The 25,783-nt window shown below is 37.2% G+C and overlaps 2 protein-coding genes across 2 annotated transcripts; one reads left to right on the forward strand and one right to left on the reverse strand.

Moving 5' to 3' along the window:
• Nucleotides 1-225: 225 nt before the first annotated feature.
• On the reverse strand, nt 226-5,695 carry DYNLT2 (dynein light chain Tctex-type 2). The gene is made up of 4 exons (XM_075707681.1): nt 5,609-5,695; nt 2,698-2,904; nt 1,694-1,852; nt 226-336 (listed from the first exon to the last, which is right to left on the reverse strand). The coding sequence occupies exons 1-4, from the start codon at nt 5,693-5,695 to the stop codon at nt 226-228; spliced, it is 564 nt and encodes a 187-aa protein (XP_075563796.1).
• A 207-nt stretch (nt 5,696-5,902) lies between these two features.
• Nucleotides 5,903-24,105, forward strand: ERMARD (ER membrane associated RNA degradation). Its single transcript, XM_075707680.1, has 18 exons — nt 5,903-5,919; nt 7,200-7,368; nt 8,485-8,624; nt 9,150-9,251; nt 11,037-11,126; nt 12,452-12,549; nt 13,136-13,272; nt 14,603-14,717; nt 15,289-15,391; nt 15,843-15,872; nt 16,386-16,451; nt 17,312-17,482; nt 18,364-18,447; nt 19,270-19,349; nt 20,157-20,285; nt 21,760-21,969; nt 22,911-23,024; nt 23,692-24,105. Exons 2-18 carry the CDS (start codon nt 7,200-7,202, stop codon nt 23,849-23,851), a joined length of 1,998 nt encoding a protein of 665 aa, XP_075563795.1. The 5' UTR covers nt 5,903-5,919; the 3' UTR covers nt 23,852-24,105.
• Nucleotides 24,106-25,783: the final 1,678 nt, after the last annotated feature.

Consider the following 25,783-nt stretch of genomic DNA (forward strand, 5'->3'; position numbering starts at 1 on the left):
GAAGCCCATATGTACTCAACCATACACATTTCAAAAGTGTTTTCTTGGGTTTGTTTTTTTCCTGTTTTTACCAGAGAAAAATGAGCAAAATTATCTCAACTGTAAGTAAATTTTAATGTGCCAACAGCATTAGGACAAAAACTAGTACTAAAATAATGACATTCTGAAAATTTTCAAATATACCAGGTACTGTGATGCACAAAACCAGGTGGGGCTTTTAGAGTATTACTCATAATAACAAGCCATTACCAAAGCCAGTGCAATAAATGTTTCAGTTTCACATTTAGCCGAAACCCAAGTGTCTCTTTGAACATCCCAGACCCATCTGCTGGCAACCTAAAGGAAAGAAAAGAAAAAGCTATTTGTGAATCTATAAACAGCAAAGGTTTTGCATTTTTTTTTTAAAAGAACACACAGCATTATATAAATACTGATATAATTGCATTATGAGAGTTACAAGTAGTAACAACTGCAAAATTACAGTGAAAATGAACAAGTCCTATTCAATGTTAAAATACATGCTCTTGCTTCACAGTAAATCTTCCACACCAACAGATCAAAAAATCTCTACACCAAAACCTCTGTTCTCTCTCATGTTGACTTGTTAGCACTTTAGCGTACTGTAACAGCACCCCTTCAAAACCAACATGAATAGACATTAGTTTTGGGAACATACACAACTAAGAATTCACGTCCCCACTCTGTCACCTCCAGCTTACTCCAGTCTACTTGAGACCATTTACTGGGCTCTCAGCTTTTTTGATAAAACTGTTTTCAAAGATAAAATGTGTGACTTGACTGCTGGAATAAACATATTCCTCAGGAAGAAAAAAGTTAACTCAGACCATTTTGGTAATCCATTTTAACCTACAGCTCCTCAGCCAAAGCACAACCACAGAGGCAGCGTACTGCGAGACAGCACCAGAAAAGTAGGTAGATGCGGGCCCCTCAAGACTGGCTTCATTACTGAAGCCGACCACCCTTCAAACATTGTTTCACGTAACCCACTGAAAGCAGGTATGGTTTCATCAGGTTTTAAGAGCTGATGATGAATGCTCCTAAATAGAAATGCTCTCTGACTCTCAGCAAGATACCTAAATGCGTTCCAAATGCCAATGGGAGCTTGCCATACATGTAAATTTATATGCAACACAGGAATGTCTAGAATACTTTTCTTTTGGGTGTGCCAAGTTCAGATCACTAGTATTAATTTGTAGTCCCAGGAGCATGTTTGTTGGCAGCTACGGTTGAAACAGTTTTCAGCCCTTTCCTTGCCACCCATTCCTTTCGACGTCACCCCACACTACAACTCCACAGCATTTTGTGCTGAATATGATGACCCTGTGGAGATCAAAGCATGTTGGAAGAAGAAAAAGAAAATTCACACCAGTCATGCAATTGTACTGGCACAGTACACAGCAGAAATAACTGGTTGAACAGGGAAGAGCAGCATGGGCTGCTTACCACTGTTACTGAACTCAGAAAGAAGACAACGGTTACAGTGTTAGGCAGAATCACAGCAGTACCTTAAATGGCCACCCAGCATACAACTCCCCATAAAGAACCCAAAGTCTTCAAGACCACCTCAAACTAGTTAAGCTGCTGAATGTGGGTGAACACCTAATAGATAACATACAGTTCTAAAAAGTCTCTTCCATTTGCAAAAGATATTATGAATAATATATTTGCTCACATTTATTGCCTGACCTGCCTTTTCGACAATTAGTACTGATACCACATACTTATAACGGTCAAAGTCCAATTCCTTCACAGCCTTTAATATTTCTTCTGAGATTGAAGCACACAAGGAGGGACTAGAAACTCCGCCGTATTTGGCTTGTTGAAGTTTATTCTATTAAAAAACAATTTTGAAAGATCTTAGTTTTCACCCTGGTGGTCTTTTGCAAAAAAAACTTTTACAGTCATTTCCATTACAAGAACATTAGATGAACTAATGAGTAGAATAGTCAATGCAGATTATCCTCTCGAACAGCAAAAGCTGCACTATTTTTACCCTAAAATGTTTTACCTATTTTTTGAAATTGTTAAATGGAGATTGGCTGGCCATGTTTGTCAAACAGGAGTGTATTCTTATCCATCATTTGGGCTCAGTTCACTGGAAAATAGTGCCACAAATACCTGTTCCAAATATCCGAGACATATCTTCCAGACAACAGAACTATAAGACTTGATAATAACAATTCAAGGTATCAGTAACAGCTACATATTATCTCAACAGATTGTTCTCCCTCATATTTGCTTAATTTTTGTATCTGGCAGTCAGACTGTCAAGGACACCAAGTATATTTTATGCAGGTCATGTGATATTAGTAGAACCAATTGAAGGAGTAGCATTCCACAAATTCAAGGTCAGGGTCTTTGCACAACTGGTCATTTTGCAGAGTAGGGTACTTTGAACTGTGATATAGCTCAATTTGATTTAGAAATGGGTAAGAGTTTAAGAAGCTTCAGCTCCATCTTAATAGCACATGCTCAGTGGCAACCTTGCAGAGGGCCTTCTGCACTTTGCAAAACAGAGCATATTCACATTACATTTGTGTGCCAAAACTTCAAGTCTGCAAAGACTTATGCATATGTTTAAGTTTATGCAACTTACACTGTTCCATTAATATAATCTTTGCAAAACAAACTACTTTTGCAATAAAATTAGACAATTAATTTAAAAAAATACTATACCGTTAATATTGCTTGAGCTTTGTCTCTTACTAAATAATCCCGAAATTTATTATGTGACTCCAGTCTGTATGTATTAGCATATCTTATCTTTGCCCTATTAGCTTTGAATGCCAATAGGTTAGCTTTCATTGAATCACTAAAATACTCTTCTTCCATTGGTGCCATACCTAAAGCTTCGAAATTTGGTTGTGTCCTTTTTCCTTTTATCTGTGCAAAATAATAAAAAAAAGTCCACATCACATGTCAATATTCTAGCATTTAACAGTCTCTAATACTTTATGGTGTACAGTTAAGAAGAGAAAAACCAATTAGTCTAGGAATATGTTACAAAAAAGCAGAAAAGCTAGAAAATGGGTATCTTCTTCTGGCTGTTTTGACACTACCACTTTGACTGAAAAAGAAAAAAACAACAAAAAAACCCTGGTTAACCTCCACTCAATTTTAACTTCCACCAAAATCCAAATGAAGTCTGCATTTAAACTCAAACACACCATATTAGTACTCTGAATCCACTCCATTTTCCAAGTAAAACCACACAGATATTAAAATGTTTCCAAGACTGTTAACCACAAGTTCAAGCTTTTCATTCAAACAGCCTACACAAAACTCAAAATACACCCTCAGTTCATTTACTACATAATTTTACTTGTCCTCATTCCTTGTGAAGCTACTGAACAAATGCCTTATGTATTAATGACTTAATTTGCTCATTAATAAAAAAAGGAAAAAATATGCTCCAATTTGCAAGCTTTGTAATTTTGCTTGGAACTTAGAAACAGAGTAGTACTTCCTTTTTATTTGTCATCAGAACTCTGAAGATCCAAGTTTTCTCCCCATCCAGCTTGTGTACTATTGTTCTCTTCAACACACATAACAAAATTCAGCCCTCTGTGAATGCAAGCAGCAAGTCTGGTGATGCACACAAAATATGTCACCTGCGGCCCTCCATGGAAAACAGAACTGTAAAATGGTAACAAAACAAGACAGAAAAGCACATGGAACCAACAAGATCATAACAAATGCTACAGACAGTGGTATTCCATATCAGCTACCTCCTACCTAACCACTTTCAAGTTTTGCTGGCTCTTCAGCCCCTTGCTCCACTTCCTGACTACAGCTGGAACTTCAGTGAGAGAAAATCATCAGTTCCTTCTCAAAAGGGCAAAAAAGAGCAGGAAGGTGATATAACACCACAGTGCAAGGCTTACACTAAGAAGTATAGAAAAAAAACCCCAATACTTATGAATTATATAAGTCTAGTGAGAATTACGTGAAAAGATGCACTACTCAGGGGACCACAAATCTTTCAGAGGAGTTTGAGAATAACGGAAGCAGTGCAGTTTCTTCTCTATGGAATCACTTACACATTAGCCCTGTCAACACTGCGGACATTACCTACATTTCTCCTCTGGTTCCTTACTGTTAGATAATTCTGTTAAAAACAGTGATGCTGGCAGCCCTAGTGCAAATTGGCTGCAGATGTTTGTTGATGCCATACCAACAATGCAAACTCTGAATGGTACTTACACTACACTAAAAATGCAAGGAGCAAACACATTTGCACTCACGCTGTGGACTCTCATTATCTTCTAACTGAAAGTCAGATATATAGACTATAGCCCCTACTTGCTCATCACAGGGTCCCCTACCACCTCAAGTCTGCCATCTGAGCTGCTCATGTGAGCATCCCAATCCATGTCAGTAGAAATGAACCTGTGAAAAAGGTCACAATCCAAATGGCAATTCTTTGCTAACATGGTTCAGCATGAGTCACAACATCTTCAGCCTGCACCACTACAGATGGAAGAAAATTCATGTCTACAGCACACGACTTCCAACAATGCTGTTACTTAAAAGTTTAACTGCTATTATTAGTGACAGAAGTTTTCATAACCATCTCCTCATGTGCATTTACTGAGGCAACCAAAAACCTTATTGATATCTCTACAGAAATGGTTAATAAATAAACCTACTTTTGTATTTCACAATACAAATACTGTGATTGCAAGTTTTAGCACAATATTGCAATTATATTTCTATATAACATTTACATCCTTCATGAAAGTCTCTCAAAAATTTAAGAACCAACTTTGCATTTGACTGTACAAAAACCTGTTTTTATGTTACCAGACTCTACTACATTTTAACCTTGGAAGCAAGTGTGCCAACAGAAGAAAGCTTTTGCTATTTAAAATAAATGCTGTTTGTTAGTAAGTCTGTTTTAACAGCCAATAGTTGCTTTAAAGTTAAAGAAACAGTTCTTGTTTGTATCTTCAAAAAAGAGCACACCTTCTCCTAACTTAGAGAACTTGCAGTAGCACCCCAAGTTGGAAAGACTGCACCACCAAAGGGAGGACCACCCTTGCCTTCTTTTTACCCTCACAAGGTTTTAACAACTTTGCCTCCCAATGCCACAGGCGGCACACCAGCTGCAAGGTGGACGTGAACGTGACATCCGACCAAGTAGAAAGGGGACAAGCTATCCCAAACCGGACATAAAACAGGCGGGAACAGCATTTCTGATACAAGTTTTCACAAGATCACACTCACCTTTTAATCACGCACCGAGCCCCACATCCTTCCACACACCGTACCATCCTTCCCTAAGGACCCAAGTCCCATCCCTCCCTCCCTCGCCAAGAAAAGCGCTCCAGCGCCGGGCCGGCGCCCTCGCCTCACGCGAAGGCCGCGGCGGAACGGGAGGCCGGCGCCACTGCGCCCCAACAGCCCGCGCTTGGGCCACGTGACAGGCGCGTGGCGCGGCCGTTGCGGCCGTTACTGCCGTCCTCAAACCCGTTCCTTTCCCACACAGCGGGCGTGCCCGGCCCGGGGGGCGCCGCCGGCACTGGCCTCCAGCAGCTAAACCCCCCTCCGGGGCTGCCGTCCCGCCCCCGCCCAGGCGGCCGCTCACGCTGTCTTTATCCAACAGGCCCTGGCACCGCTTTCCTCCCTCCGGGGCGGCGGCGGCGAGCTTCGGCATCTTGGAGCGGTTCTCCATGGCTCGCCCCGAGGGGTGGCAGGCGTGCGCAGCCCCCTCCCTCCCTCCCTCCCTCCCTCCCCTCCCACTCCCGGCGACGGGCCGCGGGGAGACAACGCCTTCGCGCCCCGCGGAAGCCCCGTGCCAGGGCGGGGCTCTTCCCGCGCGAGCCAGGCGTGACGCCACACGTCGTGACGACGCACAGCGTCGTGACGTCGGAGCGGGCGGGCCCGGCAGTAACGGAGGTAACGGCAGCAGGTCGCCATGGCGGGGTGGCCCGGCCCGGCCCGGCCCGGCCGCTTCCGCGAGCGAGAGGGGGCGATCGGGGGCTTTGGGCTGGGGGTCGCTGCCGCCCTCGCCCCCGCGGCCCTGCGCGGCTCCTGGCGGCCCCGGCCGGCCCGGGGGAAATGCTGGTGCCGCGGCCGGAGGGGCGGGGCGGGGCGGGGCGGGGCGGGGGCAGCGTCTCCAGTGGAAACCCGGGACTTGGTTACGCAGTCTCCCTGAAAAAGTCGGCTACCTGCTTCGTGTCTGGTCTGTTTTAGACAATAAAGGGTGGCTATGGTAGTTCAAGTTTTGCTCTGGCCTCTTGCCTCTGACAGTGAAACGTGGGGTCCCTTGAAATAAGGTGAAGGACTGAATTATATGTTTTACAAACATTTTAGATTATTTTTGTGATAGCAGGTAGGATACTCCTGATGGCATCTAATACCAGTTCATTATGGAACCTGTCATATTTGCTCTGTGCTGTTACCCATATGTAGTCTCTCCTTGAAGCCATGAATTCAGAAATAATGTACTGTGAGGGTCAATTCCACCACCTAATTAAAGATGACTTTTTTTTTTAAATTTAACTTTAATGGAATCTTTTCATATTTGTTGTGATCATTTTCACACAATTTCTTGTCTCTCTGATTAATGAGGAAGTGTGACTTTTACTAAATCAGAAGCATATTCCTCTTTGTTAGCATGAGCAGTTTTATCATTGCAAATTCTTTAAATGTGTGCTTCTGAATCAGTCTGTCTTTATGTTTAGACTAATATGCAAATAACATTTATACTTAGATCGTTCTACCGTTACTACCAGTTCATGCAGAATTCACATGTTCCCTCCAGCCCCGCCAATGATTTTGCTGGTCATAAGGTCTAAATCTCTTGGTTTTACTTGAAGTAGCATCAGTTCCCCTGCAAGCTCAGAGATTAGGCAGAACATATAAACTGAGATCTCTTGCATCAATCTGTCTTGGCATCAGTTTAGTAGATAGAAGCATTCAGAAACCTACCACCCTGCCATTATGCAAACAGAGCAATTCTTCCCCTCCTCCTTCTCCTCAGTTTTCCACAAGATGGTTCTGCTCAGAGTGTTCCTTTCATCATATGCATAGATGAAAGTTGCATTGCAAAACTTAGCAACGTGTTTACAGATGCTGTATTAATGTCTATGTATCTGTGCTTATGGTGTGTTTTAATAATAATTTTCTTTGTTCTCATGTACGTTCTTAATGCAAGGACTTTTTTTGTGTTCTAGATGGCATTGTCAGACTCAGTCACTACTTGTCTTTCTCCACCTGTGCATTATATGATTTGCAAACTTGGATTTGAGAAAAAAGACACCTATGATATTAATAATATTTTGTCTGAAAATGGTCAAGTATGTTGGCAAGCTGTTACAGAGCATGTGTGTTACCTTGAATCAGGTTGGTGTTTACCTGCTGTAGTAGTGATACATTTAAGACTGATGCAGAATCTCAGTATAGTTCATAGCAATCCTAGCTTACTTATAACATTTTATTACAGTACAGCATTAGCTTTGCTGCCGATTAGAGTACGTACAGTTCATATCTACAAGGAGCTTCAGATTTTTCATCCACGTTTGGTATTTGGTTATTGCTGGCTCCTAAGATTCGTGTAATCTGTGCTGCATAAGTAGCTGCTCCTTTGCTTTCTCACTCATCTTGGTTCCCAACTTCATATACCTGTTCTGCTTCTTTCCTACCTCATAATTGCTTTCTTCTGTGTTCTTTGTATTCCTTTTGCAGTAAATTTAAAACACTCTGGGGCCGTCAGTATTCCTACTGTTGCTTCTGGTTTTGTTTCCCCAACTTTAGCTTGTACAGAAGTACTGCTTGGTTTTCCTTCTGTATGTAGAACAGTTTATAATTGTTTTTTAACCAAAACAATGTATTTATGCTCTGGTGAATTCAACGAATTTCAATTTGCCAAATTGCGTCATGCAAGCTCTGTTAATAGTTTCCAGAGATGGTAAAAATGATACATGTTTCTGCCTCAAGCAATATCTTTTAGTAAATCAGCAGAAATAATTTTCCTATAAAAGTCTCCCACCAAAGAGGAGCAGTGATACCACTCTGTAAGGTACCACATCCATCTGTGTTCTTTAAATGGTGTAAGTGGTGCAACTTGACTGAGCCTGCACTAGCTTCCGGCTTGGTTATGTGGAATTTATGCACTCTAGTAGGTTCTTCCCATTTCAACAAAACCAGAACATAATAATCATCTTTACTTCCATATTTTCTTGCATTAAGGTGTTTTTTGTTTTTGGTTTTTTTTTTTTTTTTCAAGAAGGTACTCGATCTTATCTGGTTTCATGCTGCACTTTTACTTTTCTATATCTTATCTGTGTGGTCTTTTGGACAGTAAATTGTAGTGTATTAGTTATGCTAAAATAGTCTGGATAAAATTCTCTATGCTAAAAATGTACACAAGCTGTAGCAGGTTTTACTCCTTGTGAGTTTTAAAATATTGGACCTTCAGGAAGTTTGGTGCTCTAATCACCTTCTGTTTTTCAATTTAAGATCACAGTGTGGATTATATCAAAAGCATACGATCATTAGGACCTGTATGTGAATCTGTTAATTTGCACTTCAAATCTCTGACCAAGGAGCAATTTGTCATTCAGTATGCATTGTGGTTCCACTGGACAAACTATACAGAGGTATGGAAATGTCTGTTGACAACTTGTATTTTGGCATGTGAACCCTTTGCAGAAGTTTAATGTAAGAACACACGAGAGATATCAATGAACCAAAATGCTTAGAATTTGTAACTAATTGTCCTTGTCTGATATGTAGTTGCTTCTAATTTTCCTGACTTTGTAATTAGATTTTATATAAGTTATCACAAAGAGGACATGAGGTGCTTCAGACCTGTTCTAACCTAAGATGGTAGGATTTTGTTTTTCTAATGATCTATGCTTAATACCATGTTTTACTGTGTAAAGTTATTGTTGATAATTTTTATAGATGTAAGGCACTAGATGCATTGCAACTAAAAATACAAGAGGTGCTCTAGGGCAGTTTCTTTCCAGGCATCTACAGTTTTATCTCCTTGGCATGGTTTTCTTTCTACACTTGCATAGCAACTATCACAGAGGAATGTTTAGGTTTCTGTGTGCTTTTGACAATCTGTTTTTTCTTTCTGAATATTTAACACAACACTCTTTCTCTCCCTGATCATACAGTTATTTCTTGAAGTATTTGATGTTCTACAATATACACAAACTACAGAAGTTGCTCTTGGCTTAATGAAACTGACATCATGCTTGGAGCGAGCCTTGGGTGATGTAAGTGCCATCATGAAGAGTCTATTGCAGATTTGGTTTTCTAAGATGGGAATGAGCTCTCGGATTTAATTGCATGCTGAAAATGTGAGATTACCCTGTACTGTAGTAGTACACAAATAGCCCAGCTGCATTTTGAGGTGGAGAGATGTTCTCTTCTGGATCCAGTTGTGCTAATGGAAACATCTTCTGGGGCTCCTTCACCTGTGCTGGTAGAGTTGCATGTGTGAGTGCTGTTACTAACCAATTTCATTTAAAAAGAGCAAAGTTTGCTTAATCAGTGTACATATAGTAGTAGGTCTTTGTTACTCTGATTTATTTAACTGAAACAGCGAGCAGCATACCTTCCACAGAAGATATGATGATGTGAGGAGAGGCAGGAGCATTCACCTGGAAATGGGCTGCTAGATAACTTCTTTCCTCAGAGCTCTGTTCGCAGAGTGTCTGTCTGTTTAAATGCTTCAACATGAGTCTTGTGCTGCAAAAACATCTAGAAGTCAGCTAACTACTGAAATTCCAGATCTAGCTGATCAGCTGGACAGATCTGGGATCCATCTTGTAGTTCTGAATGTTTGTCTTGTTAAGACATTCCCTCTTTCTTTTACCCTGTAGTAGACAGTAAAGGTATGCACTCTTGTTAAGTTTAAAGAGTAATGCTGCAGGAGTTCCGTGACCAGCATGAGGCAAGGAGTGCATATGTGAGATAAATTAGACTTAGGAATTCTGACTGGTATTAAGAAATTTGTATTGTGAGTCATTTTAGATAGAACGTGAATTAGGCTATGGTTCAACGTTTGGTGGCCGCGCTGCTTAAGTTTGTTTTAATCAGTCTTCACAGCCATCTGCCTTGTTTGCTGGTACTCTGTACGTTACGTGAGTGCAAATATTTGAAGGCCTAGTAGCAAGCTAGATTGATGAACTGGTCCAGGTGCCCTTCCACCTTTTTCCCCTACCCCCATTTTTGTTTTTCATCTGGATCAGTTCCTTGATCTGCCTCACTACATGAACACACAAACAGATGCTACCACTACTTAAGGGTATGCAGGTTAGGAAGAGGGGTGCAGCAGCTGTTTTAAAAGGCTTTGCTGCTGGGGTATATTGCCCACAGATAAGATAAAACAGCTGGTGGTTAAATCTCTATGAGGAGTTCTGGAGACAGAAATGCCAGAGGAAGAACAATGGGCTAATTCACGCCTAGACATACCAATTTGCCCAAGTATGGGGGATGGTGAATTTTGAAGTAATGAAAAATTACCAAAGATTGGAAAAAACCATCAGGGAGAATACATAGAATGGAAGGCTTCATAGCAGTTGAGACTAGAGATGCTAAGATTGCCCAACTAGGATAAAATCTAGTTTAAGGAACAGCCAGAATCAGAAGACAAACCACAAGTCTCCTTCCTTTTACAATGACAGACTCTATAGATTTGTAGGGTAAGAATGAAGTATGGTGTCCTGGGTAGAGTTTATTCCCTTAATTACATGTTCTTGTTGTGCTTTACTTTTTTTTTTTTTTTTTTTGGAAGAGAAGAGCAGGGCGTGTACGGACACTGTGAAAAGCCTAACTATGGGAACATTAAGTAGCACATGCACTCCTTCCTGATATGTTCCGTAAATTTTAATTTGTCATGAAATTATAGAATTTAAAGCCTTTTTAAGGATTTTGTCTGATTAGTGTTTTTACAATAATGAAAATGGTTACTGGGTGAAATAGTCAAGTTGTATGTTTGAAATACAAAGAAGTATACTGAATTACTGGTGTTAATCTGTTTTGCTTTTCTTTAATAGGTATATTTACTGATTGGTAAAGATTGCCCTTTCCTTCTAAGAGACTTGCTTGCTTCTGAGCAGCTTGCAGTTATCTTTGGACAAGCTGTAGTAAGTGCATAGTTTTGAAATAAGTAATAAATACTGAGCTGGTTTTCTTCTTGCCAAATGGCAGGTTTCCAAGCATAGCCTTTGCTTGCACTGAAGAAGAGTTTGAAAATTCTGTAATATATTGGAAAAATTTTCATTTTATACATGTTACAGTCTGAGGTATATATGGCAAAAATAGTGAATATTGTAAATGGAAATATTTTTGAAGGTAAGCTCATAAGTTCTTACTTGCTTTTCTACATGAAAAACCTACATACGTGAGATTTCACATATCTGTCAAGGGGGTGAGCAAGCTGCAGAGTTGTCTGCCTCTTTCTGAGTTGCACTACTTGAAAATACATGTCTTGCACTGGCTGTTTCTGATCAATTGTGTTTCCCTTCACCACCGCTGTAGTAAGATACTTTATAACATTTACCATACTAGAATTTTTCAAAATAGAGGGAACTAATTTGTTCAACCCCATGTGAAAAAAAAAAAATTAAAAAAAATTCTGATGACATTTACAGTCTTGTGTAAACAGAGTAGGTGGTCTTTCTCATACAGTTTTACAAATGTAAATTCTTTGTTAGGACAAGATATTGGATGTGAACTGTAGAAGCTTGTATTGTTAGCCGGACTAATAGTGTTATAAGGATTATTTCTTGAATTTTGATGGCATGTGGAATAGTTCATTTCTTACAGTTAAAAAATAAAAACAAAGTTTCCCTTTTTGTTTGCTAGTGAGCTGAGAATACAGCTTTGAGTGCAACTTCTCTATTTCATAGAATCATAGAATCGTTTAGGTTGGAAAAGACCTTTAAGATCATCCAGTCCAACCATTAACCCACACTACCAAGTCCACACTAAACCAATCAAGGGTAGACTAGACTAAGCCATGTCCCGAAGTGCCACATCTACCCGTTTTTTAAACACTTCCAGGGATGGGGACTCTACCACCTCTCTGGGCAGCCTGTTCCAATTCTTGACCACCCTTTCCGTTTCATGTTAATTTGTATTAAATTATTGTGGATTTATACTGCGAGAAGTAAGAGCTAAACTTCATTTCATTTGTTTGCCTGTCATAACTGTTTGGAATGTCTAATAGCTAATTTGTTCTTCCCATATTATATTCTACAGCATGTACAAGTAAGCTGAAAGATTTCCTTTCAGAGAATACTGGGAATTGCAAATAGTGAGTTGCTGTTACTGTGACAAGCTGTGGCCAGTCATCTTGACAGTAGACATTGTAGTGTCTCAATAAGTTCTGAAATTTTCTGTCAGGGAAAGATACAAGGTAATAAATAATAGATTTCTTCATGCAGTAATCACTTTGTTTATTAATTAGATGAATGTACTGAGGCTATTCATTGGATCTCCATATGGTCTGAATCTTCGTAATGTTTTGTGGCATGGGTTTGCATCCCCACAAGAAATTCCTGCAAAGTAAGTTACCAAAAAGAATCTCGTTTTCTTACCAGTCAGACCTGAGAGTGCTTGAAAAGCTGTTAGTAAAACTTACTGTTCTTATTGAAAAGAATTTTATAAAACCCTAAAAATGTCCAAAGGCCTCTGGCAGTATCCTAACAGTTTTCCCCTGTTGCTGCCTCTTCTTTTGGAAAGGGATTTCCATAGAATACTTCAGCCATTATAATGCTGGTCAGTTTTAGGACCAGTGGGTTTTTTACTAGCAGGAAAACCAAGAAAGCTTAAGGTCTTTTTTTGAAACCCAGTTCCTTGTCCGTCAAGGGCAGTCAGGAATAACTTGGAACAAAAGGCAGAGGAATGGAATAGCAGGAGGGGCAACAGCAGCTGATGTAGAATACAGTGATGCTTTTTTCCTAATTCTACGTTGTTTTTTCATGCTTGTGAATGCAATTTATTATTAAGTGCTGTACTCAGATGATGAGAGTGTAGGTTTTGGATGTTCTTTGAAGGAGCAAAAAAAGCCTTTGTTCCCCCCCAAATGTTGATTCTTTGCAAAAGATTTAGTTGTATAAGCTTTTCTAATACATTCTGGTATTCTCCCTAGATATTGTGCTATGCTGCTTTTTTTAACTGCAGGAATGGGTCAGTTGTTACAGACATATCTTCTGCAAACTAAATGCGTTTTAGTACATCGACCTTATGCGATCTTCGTTAGCTTAGAGGAGCTTGATGTATTTCCAGGCAAGTATTTAACCATTAGCAAGTTTTTATTATGCTGTATTTGTTATTGCTTCATTGACCAAAAATAATTGTCAATAACAGTTGAAAATAATGCATTTTCCACAGTTCTAAGATTGAATCTTAACTAAGATACCTGTATACACTGTCATTACATGAACCAGTCATGCTTGTAGGACAACTTATTAATATGTAGGCAGTTCCACCGACTATTGAATCAAAAAATACTGCATTCTAAAATAATTATAACACATTGAAACATGTAATGTTACTGCTTCTAAAAGACTTCAACTGTATGTTCCTGTTTTTTGATGATGGAGTTCATTTCATGTAACAGTCATCTAGTTTGCTTTTACAGAATCTAATTCTTTCCAGAATCAGTGGGTCCCAGCCGCAAGGGTCCCAGCAGGAGTGCTTTGCATCTTGCAGGGTAGTGCTGAAACAGAGTAAAGGATGGTGACACATCTCCAGTACACTGATGCTTTTGTCAGGGAAGAACCTGAAGTGTCAGATTAAAATCTTCTCATCTCCCTGGCTACAGACCTTATTTAGTTTATCCTTACTATTTTAAAGCAACAACTTTATGGTGGTCAATGTGGTCAATGTCAATGGTGGTCATGGTCAGATTGTGCTACGTGATCAATTTGCCAGTGGAACATCTGTTCGTGGAACCGAGACAGGGCTTTTGGGAACCAAATCAAGCTGATAACTTCCCAATCATCATGTAGTATAAATCCGATAGCTGTTGATTTGCTTCAGAAAAAACCCTAGTGCAATCAAGTTGCATTTGCCGTTTCAAGCTTTCTCTTGGATAAGATATTTATAATGTGAATTTTTAAGTGTTAGTTTCATTATATGGTATCATTGAAGTATGAAGTGTTAATTTATTATGCTAAATGCCATCACAGAAAATTGATAAAGTAGGAACAATGTGCTCATGTTCAAGTGTTCATACTACTGTACTGATTCTTACCAAATTAAAATGAATAATACATATTAAACTTTTTTAAGTATTTGGAGTAGGTGGAGAACAACTCAACAGAAGCTAGGCCCAGTTGTTGTGTAGTCTTCTAGTCTCAGTAAAAAGCAGCAACAACTTTTTAAGTGTTTTTACAGTGTAATTTTATATTATCACTAAAAATGCCATTTTACAAATTCAATTTGTGATCTTAAATATGACTACCATTGTACTTGCATAAAAATAAATTGGATAACTTTTAAGTCTCCCTTCAGAAATGCTGAAATAATTTTATATTTTCAGTGAAATATTAAGAATGAATTAGTAAACTGTAGATTGTATGTGGTTTATCAATGTTGTTTTGCTAACTTGCAGATCTTAATCATGAAACACTTTCCATAGCTGAAGAGCTAGTAAAACTGTCCAGTTTTGTATTAAAAACAATGTTACCATTTTGGATGGCTGCTTTAACAGCTTTCAAGCAAAGCAGGTAACAGTAGATTTATTTTTTTAATTATTTTTTTTAATAGAATATAAAAAGAATATTTTATAGAATAATAGCAGAAAGCTATTTCCAAAGCTTTTTGCTAAATCTGTTGCTTAACAACATAGAATTATGCATTGTTATGGTGGTCTCTAGGAAAGTTTGTGGACTTACTACTTTGTTTTGTGCCAACTAGGATTTTAAATGTAAAAACTATATTTTGAAACCTAAAAAGAACTATTGCAGATGTAGCCAAAAAGGAGAGCTTTATAAAGCAAGTGGCAACAAATCTTCAGATATTAACATGTTGAGTTAAAAAAGTGCTTTGTTTTGTTTTCCTCTCCCATGCTCCACCTTTTTGTAAGTTATTCTCATCTCTGAGCTGTTTTGAATTCGGTGGTCAGCTTATGTTGGGGACAGGTAGTCATTTCTTGTTTGTTTACAGAGTACATTACAGAGGAATTTTGGGCTGGCTTGTTTGGCCTGAGAGTGTAACTCTGAGATGGCTCTAATTTCCATTTGGATTATATTTATAAGGGGGGAAAACGCCTTTGGGTATCTCTGTTATTTTTTTCAGGTATGCTGACTGTGTGATTCTCTTACTTCCTCAGCTGGAAGCTGGACTTAGATTGCTCTTCACTACAACTAATAAATGTCCGAATCGATTGCTAACAGCTGAGGTAAAATTTCTGTCTAAAGTCAGTTATGATTTAGTGCTAACAATATTTACAAGATAATTATTCTAGAAGCATGGTATCTAAACATTTACAGATTTTCCCCCAAAATTTTTCAATCAGTTGTGGAACATTATTTACAAATTTCCAGTAGAGTTTCATGAATGCCTCTTATTTTTTTGTAAAGATGTCTGCCAGTAAAAGAAGTATGAAGAAGTACTTGAAGGTTAGTGTTCAGAAACAGTAGTTTAGGGTAGAAAGTAGATCATGCTATATTTGTTTTTAAAAACTTGGCACAAAATCCACCAGTCCCTTTTCTTCATTTGTAAGGGGGTTTTTTTTGCTATTCATGCATCTCTGGTATCTCAGGCAAACGAACAAATATAGGTTTGGTACACATGTCTAGTTAATTGGTTTTGTTTGAAAATCAAATAATATTAATTGTCTTTTGTTCTAGCCTTCTGCTCTCTACACTACTTTCGATGAGGTACTTGTGATTTTTTTTTTTTTAAAATATATATCAATGTCAGAATTTAAGCACATGTGTGTTTCCCATTACTAGAGACCAGAAAGCACTTTCTTGTGTTGGACAAGACATTATTTCTAATTTTTTTCCAAATAGAAGATGATGGACAGTAGAAATCTTAAATTTGGAATCCCCCAGAAAATATCAAAATGAATACAAATTTTAGTGAACAGACTTTAATTTCTTATAAATGTTTTTATCTTGAAATTCTTCATCTCACAGAAACAAACATTCTGTCATTTTTCCTAGACTCAGTTATTCAAAATAAATACAAAGAAACATTGCAAGCAGAAATCCTCAAATTTTACAACTCTCTTGAATTATCTCAAATTGTCAGGACTAACTAGGCACCTTACTTCTTGAGTGGTGGAAGTAATTGCTTAAAATTAGGGAAACTAATTACTTTAGTTGGTGTTTTTGCTTTGCTTGTTTGGCTTTCAATAATAAGTTTCTATTCAAATTATTTTTTTCTAGATGCTAGCAAAGCGTTTGGATAATGAAGTCAACCAGCTTCCTGCAGTTCTTGAGGAACCTGCCATGGCAAGTGTTTGAAAGTTGTTGGTTTTGTTCTTTTTTTGACTTGTTGTTGTTTTGTTTTGTTTGTTTTTAAATTTAGTAATATATTTATGATCATGCCTAATACTAATTTATTTTACATAGCTTATCTCCAGCAGCTTAGAACCAGAAACCTGTTACCCTTTTTCATTGTGACGGGTAGTACCTGACAAGCTACATTGGGTTGGGATATAAGACTATCTTTCTTTCTGAAATGTAGAGATACTTCTCTTTAGACTTCTGAAGATCAGCTGAACGGAGCAGAAGAAAAACTGATACCTCATACAGGGGAAATTAAAACTTATTTCTGTTTGCTTCTGGAACACATCTTACACTACCTGGGCAGAGGGCACAAAAACATAGCTGCAAACCTACATGAGCACATCCTGCATCTTGCCATCCAAACAGATAGTGAACATGAAAATAGGGTTGTTAAATTTGGAGGCCTTTTGAGACTGTAGGGGAGACCTGAGTTTATTGTCCTATTGTCAGAGGCAGTGGCGTTGTGGAGGACTTAGGATCAAAAGCTGAGGGAAATCTGTTGTTACCTCTCACGAAATAGCACGTATATTAGTTTTGAATTTCCTCAGAAGCTACCAAGATGGATGACTTACCCTTTGGTTTTTTTTTTTTCCTACGAGCATAGTTTTCATTGTTTTTTCTGACCATCTAAATTGCCTCTTTCCTATAGACATGATCACATACTTATCTTTCAGAGGTATTCTATACACTGAATATATTCTATGTGAATGAATAGAATGTATTCGCTATATATTCTATATATAGAAATATAGAATTCTGTTCTACAGAATAGAATTCTGTATGCTTGGTATATGTTTCCACAGGAATTTATTTGGGATTTCTTGAACCACCAAGAGGGTCCACGTATAAGAGATCGTTTAAGCCATGGAGAGATCAATCTGGAAGCATTTCCCAGACAAGTAGCTAATCAGATAGTTGCATTTGCAATTACTCTTCTCTGCAGATTCTCAGATGAGGACATGTTTGCTTTTAAGGTAGGGATTAATATTACACTCTCAGAAGATTTTTTCAGTTGTTTTGGATGCCAGATCTGATTTTAGAGTCTTATGACTGAATCTTTCTTGACAGCAGCTTTTTGTGGAAATGAAGTATTCCTCCAAGTAAAAAATTATGGAAGTAAGTTTTTTCTAGTTTTGTAGTGAAATAAGTATAGAAAGTTTTCCAAAAGATTACCCTTTCTTACTGTACCATAATTTGTTTGCTTAACTACTCCTTATTCACGTGGTTGATCCACAAATTATGGTGATTCCACTTAATTTTGTCAAATTGTATCAATACCTAGCCTGTTTATCTGCTGAATTAGCCAAAAGGTATGTAGAACAGCTGTAGCTCAGCCACTGAGGTATGTAATATTTTGAGATTTTCTTTCTCTGAGACACTTATAAATAATGGAGGCTCACTAATGGAGGTGTGATTTGTATCAACACTCTATAGTGTGAATTTGTGAACACTTTTTGTCTAGCAGTACATATTTCTCAACACTAGCAATTATTATATTTGCTCCCCCCAATTTCCTGTTAATATTTGGGATTACTTTTTTCAGTATCATGCAGCAACCTGTGAGATAAATCTTCCATTTATTATTTGCAACTCTTTAGTTTCTCAAGGCACGTTGCATGCTGCTGCATTAAGAGAGTATTTGGTTGCTTTTCTGTCAGCTGCTGTCAGGTTTCATAGTTAAAATGTGTCAAAGAAATTAAACACTCACTGTGCTGATTACTGCTTTCAGCCCTCAGACATACTGACTTCAGTACTTTAGGTAGGCTTGCATAAAATTAAGTATAAGCCTAGGTCTGCATATGATTAGGACAGCTTAAAGAAACTGTTGTGTATTGTCTATGATTTTGTAAATCAGGAACACATGGTCATAAAACCACTGATGAACTGTGCAAGTTGCTACCGTTCTCGATTTCATCCAATTTCCCGACTCAAGAAACAGGTAGGTATTTCCAACTGTGAAAGCATTTTGGTCCTTAAAATTGTGAATCCTTAAAATTGGTCTAATTGTTGTCTTCATGCTTTGATTGTCCTAAAAAGTTAAAATCTTACATTTTTTTTTTTAATGAGCTTTTTAGTTTTATCTTTCGGAATTTACAGGATTTTACGGTTGCTAACATGAGATGTAATTAAGCACACTCTTGATGTGTTGGTGCTGCATGTGTACTCTAGACCACTGAATACCTTTATTCTTACCTGAATGTTTGCTGTTCTGTAGTTTTTTTAATCTCCTTGTGCTTTCTTATGTCAGGAACACCCTGTTTGGTCAAGTATCTAGGAATTAGGCTAAGGTTTTTATTGTATGAAGCCCAGCTGACTAAGATTCTGTCATTGTGGCAAAATCTGCTTTCAAGGGTAGTGATAGTTCTCTGCTGGTCAGACTGAATTACTGAACTGCTTGAAGATGTTCCTCTATTGATTTGAGATTGCAGTAGATGTACTTAGTACTTTTCATTTTTGACAGCATTCAAACCGTATGTTAGAAAAGTCATGTTAGTTAATTTTTTAGATTAAAAAAATGGAAGAAAGAATAGCAAATTAGTTTTATTTGGATGATGTTTTAGCATGAAAGTGTACATCAAGACTTTTTGCCCTAACATGAACCTTAACAATTGATGTTGGCTTACACAGTTATGACTACTGAACAAGTAACTTACTGTCTGTTGCAGTTTTTCCTAAAATAGCCACTAAGAAAAGTAAAATATGTTGTCCTGTCTGTCAAAGGCTACACTTTACATAACATCTTTCATGATACATTTTTGAGGTGCTGGAATGTATGAAGAGCATTCTCTTATGGCCTGAATTGCCAACAGTGCCTGAGGAGCACATTCAAACGATTAAAGGGTATGTATATGCTTTTAAAAAAAGATAGTTCTCAAAATAGTTATGAAGAATGTGATTTGAAATGGTGAAATGTCTCTTCAAATACTTTACTAGGAAGATGCTAGACACCAGAGGGGTTGTGAGAAGATCCCTTTGTTCTTTTTAGCTTCATCTGGGCTATGCACATCAGTACAGGTACTATAAAAACTATAAACAGTGTGCTAACTTGAAGGGAATGAGAACACATCTGAAACGTACAAAGGTGTTAGTGACTCCATATTCTATTTCTGAAGAGATGCTGAAGGGGCTGTTAGGAAGTTAAACTAGAGCTTGAGTCCATCACAATAAAAACAAAAAGATGGCTCACTAGATGTATAACAGAAAATAATGCCTTATTCTTAAAAGGACTTAGTAACCAAATCAGTGGAAGACTTTACATGAGGTATTACTTAGAAAAAGAATGTAACATTCTCTTGTTTGAAAAGGAGGAAGTCATTAATATGTCACTGGAGGAAATTGTACTTGTTTAGAGCTGAGAGGTGAAAATTCAATGCATCTGGCACATACTCAATATGCTGCAGGATTTTGATGAATGAATAGAGGACTAAGAGGGGTTCAGAAGACTGCTGAGACTGAGAAAAGGTTGGGTTTAGTTGGAGAAAGAAAATCATGCTTATAAGGTGGAGGGAAAAGAACCATCATATCAGAGAGTAAGAGTGGACATTGAATACGCTGCTATCCAAAAAATCTGCATCTTGATCCATTGGAGAAATAAATACTACACAGTTTTATCATTTCAAATCTTAATTTTTTTCTTTTGTTTTTAAGGTTGGAAGGAAATGCTGAAGCTAGTGCTTTAATTTTGATGATATCTGAAATTCTCTCTCAGTTGCAGCAATATATGCCCCAGGATTGCTGTAGTTCAGATGATCCAATTGATAGTGTCCTAACAGAGAGGTGAGTTTGATGTCTTCCCAGTTCTCGCTGTCAGCTTCTACATACAGCCCAACACAAGAACTCTCAAACCTAAGTACTCGTTTACCTGGTTTTAGAACAATACTTGAAATGTTGCATGCACTTTTCTAATGTTGCCGTTGATTTAATCTAAAAATCTTAAGAATGCAGCTGAATATCATCTTTAAATGAAGATGAGACATTGTAGATTTGGGACATTATTACAGTAGAGAATTTACTTGAAAATTAGCATGAAAAAATAACCATTTTTCAGACTGGGGAACCAAAATGTTTTAAATATTTATGTACTGACTAGATTAAGTTGGTTTTAATCTGTTTTATGTGCTAAAACTGCATCAGAAATTTGTTTCAGTGTGCTTGGTGTCATAGCTGTGCATGGCATTTAAAATAGTAATATGCCGCTATGTAATTCTATTCTTACATGCTTTAGTATCAAGATTCCAGAATAGAAGGTATGTTGTTATACTTATTGTCAGACTTGGAGGTATGTTAGTTCCAATTATATCTGACTTGGAATAATGATCAAAACAATTTGACTTTTAATTGGCACTCTTAGAGCAGTCTTAAGAGTCCTATGACTAATGAATGTGTTGGAACAAAACTCTCTTAATCAAAGCCATTAGGTGTGGGCAGGATGCTGCAAAGAGGATTTTACCTGTTGCTTTACCTATGTAGCATGTGTGCCTTCTGTTTCCTACCGATCAATTTGCACTTTTCTCGTTTATGGAAAAGAAGCCTAATTACTAAAGTTTTAAACCCTTTTTAGAGTTTTCTGCCTTTACCACTTTTTAGTCATTAATGTTTTGCTGTCTCAGAGATCATTTGAGCATGAAAGAGACTAAGAAACATTTCTGTGAGAGCACAGTCTTTAAAGTGATATGTGACACATTAGGTTAGCAGATTAGAATATGACAGCAGAAAGATATTTGTGTGCTTTAACAAAGCATAATCTGGTGTGGTGTTGATTAAAACAATGGCCTCCCCACCTGCATTTTACAAAATGTTAAGTCTGCTTCTTGTTCTGCCCAGAAGAAAGACCACACACTAATTGGAGTCCTAATTAATACCATTTGTTTGAGTGAGTTTTATTATGGTGGATGTTAATTCATTGTGAATTGAACTTTGGTGGGAGGCTTCAACCGCAACCCTGCTGTGATTTGATGTGTTCAATGTATCATTTCAGCCAGGCAGTTCTGTTTATTGTGGTTGTATTTCTTTGATCTGAAATGGGAAACATATTCATCACCAGCAGTTTTGCATTTATATTCAGTAAAGTGATAGAGAGCACAATCACTATCCCTACTAGATAGATCTTTGCTTTTTTTCAGTCATGAGATATGAGTAATCCGTTTCCAGTTAAAACATTATGAATCAAACCACACCGAATATGAAATGTATCTCATGTTAAATCCAGCTAACAAAAGATTGAAATTAACAATTCCTTCCTGTTTTGGAGGCTGTTGACTGAACTTTGTGATACACGTATTTGCACACTTTATTCTCCCCGACCTGTTCTGGAAATACTGGTGGTACTCCGTAAAATAAGCACACAGTGCCATCAAGTGTCTGAACAAGTTATTGCCGGCACTGAGTTGAGATACAAACAGTGGATGAACAAGACTCTGCGTTCTCGCCAGAGGCATAACTATCTACGAATGTTAAACAGGTTGGCTGATGGTTTTTCTTTACTTTGTGGTTAGGCTTTTGAGAGAGTGGCTGCATGCTGCTGTTGCTAGCTTTCAGGGGTTTGTCTTAGAAGTTTAAAGTCAACGGTGTTCATGTGTTCCTGTTAACCATTTCAGAGTTAAGTGTCAACCCAGATTTCTATTATGTAGTAGTATTGAAATAAGAAGAAAATCTCAAATTGGGGAATAATTTAATGGGTATTTTTAGCATTGCTAGGTTACTTCACTGTACATTAGAAGCTTCCAGATAAAAGTATTGTTTCAAAGTTAGATTGTATTTTTTGGTTGCTAGCGTTTCCTGTTTAGATGTATAAATGCCATTCAAGTTTTATCGGAATGCAATAGGTTAAACTGATTTCAAGACTACCTACTTTAGTTCTGCTACTTTTTGTCATTATACCTGGGACAACATTTTTATAGATAGAAGAGAGATTGTTTAGTATTCTGTTAATTTGGTTCCTATTCACAAGTGTTTTCCAGGGATTTATGAATCTACTTTAAAAACTGGGAAAACTGTAAATATTGTATTCTTGGCCAGGTTATGTTCCTAAAAAAATGTTAACCATATTATTTAAGAAACATAGCTTAAAGTGACAACTGATGATACATATTTGCAATTCAGTTGAATTCCAGTTTATTATCTGTGCAGTAATGGGTGCTGGTGAGGTTTCCTTTGGAATCTTAACTATATGTGTTTCTCTTTTTTTTTTCCTCTTTTTGAGGTTTCATAAGTTATAGTCTTAATTTATAGTTTTGATATTGGCTCTGCTCTTTGCTGAAGAACATTTCATAGTCTTCGCCCCACTATGCAATATCCAGCTATTTAGGGTGGATGCAGAAGTCTGAAGAATTTATATATTAATGGTTTCTATTTAATTTGGTTTTAGTTTGTTTATTTTCAAATATTTTTGCTTATTTCTAGCGTTAAATTTTTGTCTCCGGTGTTGCAGCTCATCTTAGTGTTGATTACTCTGGAACTAGTTAATGTTCATTTGGTTTGTAAGAAGAATCCTTTTGATTATCAGCAGTATCTAAAGTGAGTATGTAAGATTTATTTTATGAAAATAGGAAGCTGTACACATTCCTTTTTGATCTGTAATATAAGTCCTGTAGAGAAAAAAATTAAAAGGAACAGCATGACTTTTAGTAGATTGTCATCCTTCTTTCTATCATTATAGTCATCATTATATCTCAGACAATGTTCGCTCAAGAACTAAAATAACTTAGTGGAAAATATATGGTCCAGTTATTCACATTTTTAATTTTTATTACACTCTTCGTCACTATAGATAGAGAATGATCACACAGTCAAAAATATTAATACATAGAAGCTCTATTTAATATGTTGGTAATTTTAACTCCTTGTGTGTCAGTTAACAGTTGGTTGGATATCATAGGCATTGTGAAACATTTGACTTGAGAAAGGAAAGGAAGCCATTTGGGGAATATTCTGTCACGCATTTTATCACTGCATTCTTTCCATGGCAGCATTTAATTGCAGTTCTGAAAATCATCACTTCTTACTGTGAGAATGAGGGAGTGGTTCTCTTCCAGAAGTAGAAGAAACCTTAGTGTATTGACCATCCTGAGGGAGATTTGGAAATTTGGAGACATTAGCAGCTTTAAATCAGACACAGTTATTTTTCTTTATTTCTTTTTAAATCCTTAGTGAGTTTTTTCTTCTTTGGCTTTATTTCTTGCAGGTTTTTGAAGTCAGTCTTGCAGTATACTGAGAACTTGGTGACGTACACAAGCCCTGAGAAAAACAAGTGGGATGAAACCATGGAGCTTACAAACAAGGCTTTGATAAAAATAAGGAAAGTCAGTGACAGAAAGCTAATGTTAATGCAGCTAGCTACATAAATTTTAAGATTATTTAGACATTATTGTATCTTAAGAGTTCTGGAGTCCTCAAATTTTACAAATCTAATTCAAAGACAAACTTCATCAGTCATTGTCAAAATTTGGATGAAAAATTTAGTCTTTTTATTAGAAGGTGGCTGTTGAGACTGGAGTTGAATGGTCAAGTTTCTGAAAAATGGACTGTTTGCCAAATCCAGTGAAGAAGATTTACTGTGAGCTAAATCAGGATGATGCAAGTTCTACTTTAAGTATATTATGTGTTTTGTAGCTTGATTTTTTTGTTTGTTTGTTTGTTTTTGTTAGTTTTCTATTATACTGAAAATATCTAAGAAGATAGTGTGAATAAAAGCTCTGGAAAATTTTATATCCAAAAAGTAATTTTTTACTTTGAAATATACTGGAAATAATGTCAGACACTGATCAACAGGTTAAGAAATGATGAACATTTAGCATAAAGTAGTGCTCATTGGCAGCTGTGGTTGTTGTTACTAGTTCAAAACAGAGACAGATCTTGCACAGAGGTAGAGTTGATAACACAGTAACCAGTTGTTTATACACCAGGATTTAAAGGAGGCAGGGTGGAATAACTTTTGCACAATATGCGTTTCTTTTGTTTAATTTCATCTGCTCATTCCCAATACATATCTAGTTAGTTAGTTAGTTAATTTCATGCAGATTAAATATGAACATTCATATGCACACGCTCATAGATAGATATTTGTTATGGTTCAAAAAGTTATCCTCTTGTTGCACACAACATTCATTTGAATAATTTATTTTCTTCAAAATAAATTCTCCCCCTTTCTCATTGCCAAAGGGTAGAATTTCAAAGGGATGCGTCAGTTGAACAGATTCGCAGAAGACCACCAATCTCTATCCGTTTGCATTCTCCTATTGAGAGTAAAACCAGAGGGTAATGTCTGGAGAATGTTTGGCTCTACAAAGGGTTAGAGATTCAAGTTACATTTTAATAAGATTCTTTGCAATGTTTCTTGACTGGAAATCACAGTGACTAGTTCAGTTTATTTGGTGTGGGAGACGGATATAAACTAAGATCAAATTGCTTCTTTTATGCTACTCTTGCAATATATTGTGTGTGTTTGAAATCTAGCTATGTAATTTTCTAAAGGTTTTTTTTGTTCCTGTGGAACTAAATGATGTGAAGAAGTGTGAACTAGGTAAAAAGGATTAAAACTAGGAATAGAGAATAATGAATCAAATGCAGTGTATGAGCCACAATCTGAAATTCCAGCTTTTTTTAACACCTCAGTTAGCAAATCCTAATTATATTTTTGAAGGTTTATTTTGTGCCCATAGAGTTTGCTCAGACATGTTAATTTCTGCTAAGTGTAGCTTGGTAGTAACATTTAAGGTGACACTTGTTTTGATGGTGGTAAGTATTGCAGGGGGGTGGGTGATAAGTATTGTACGGCAAAAAATTTATTTAACTTTACATGTTTATTGTAGGAAAGAGATCAAGAAATTAAAACATGGAGTCATGGTTTAAAAGTACATAAACAGCTGACACGCTTTGTCCTTTTGAAAGTATGTTCTTGTACTGAAAAGCACCTTATAGACCACAGATGTATATTTTCAACAACATAAGTTCTCCTTTTGTTCCCATATTTAAACTTTACTAAAATGTTCTTTATGCTATTCTCTTTATAAGCTTTTACCTAAGATGGAGCACATCAGCAGCTTCTCCTTTACTAATTAGTGCCATAGATGTTATTTGCTGCATTAAGTCTGCAGTAAGAAACATGATGGACTTCTGGCAATTTTGTGAAAGATGCTTTTCCAGTTTGTTTTTCCTACCTCTGAAGCTCTCTGATGGGAACACTGCTACCATCTACCATTTAGACAAATCTGGAACAGACAATCAAATTTATTCTGACTTAAAGCTGTCATTTGCCAGTAAAGCTGCATGTGGGG

This window comes from Pelecanus crispus, chromosome 3 (genome assembly GCF_030463565.1).
Source record: "Pelecanus crispus isolate bPelCri1 chromosome 3, bPelCri1.pri, whole genome shotgun sequence".
Taxonomy (NCBI): domain Eukaryota; kingdom Metazoa; phylum Chordata; class Aves; order Pelecaniformes; family Pelecanidae; genus Pelecanus; species Pelecanus crispus.

Coding starts and splice junctions, on each gene's coding strand:
- DYNLT2 (XM_075707681.1), bottom strand. CDS start 5,695: ATGGAGAACCGCTCCAAGATGCCGAAGCTCGCCGCCGCCGCCCCGGAG. Junction 2,905..5,608: donor GCCTGTTGGATAAAGACAGC/GTGAGCGGCCGC, acceptor TATTTTGCACAG/ATAAAAGGAAAAAGGACACA. Junction 337..1,693: donor AGGCAGGTCAGGCAATAAAT/GTGAGCAAATAT, acceptor TCTTTCCTTTAG/GTTGCCAGCAGATGGGTCTG.
- ERMARD (XM_075707680.1), top strand. CDS start 7,200: ATGGCATTGTCAGACTCAGTCACTACTTGTCTTTCTCCACCTGTGCAT. Junction 12,550..13,135: donor CCACAAGAAATTCCTGCAAA/GTAAGTTACCAA, acceptor TATTCTCCCTAG/ATATTGTGCTATGCTGCTTT. Junction 16,452..17,311: donor TTCTTGAGGAACCTGCCATG/GCAAGTGTTTGA, acceptor ATGTTTCCACAG/GAATTTATTTGGGATTTCTT.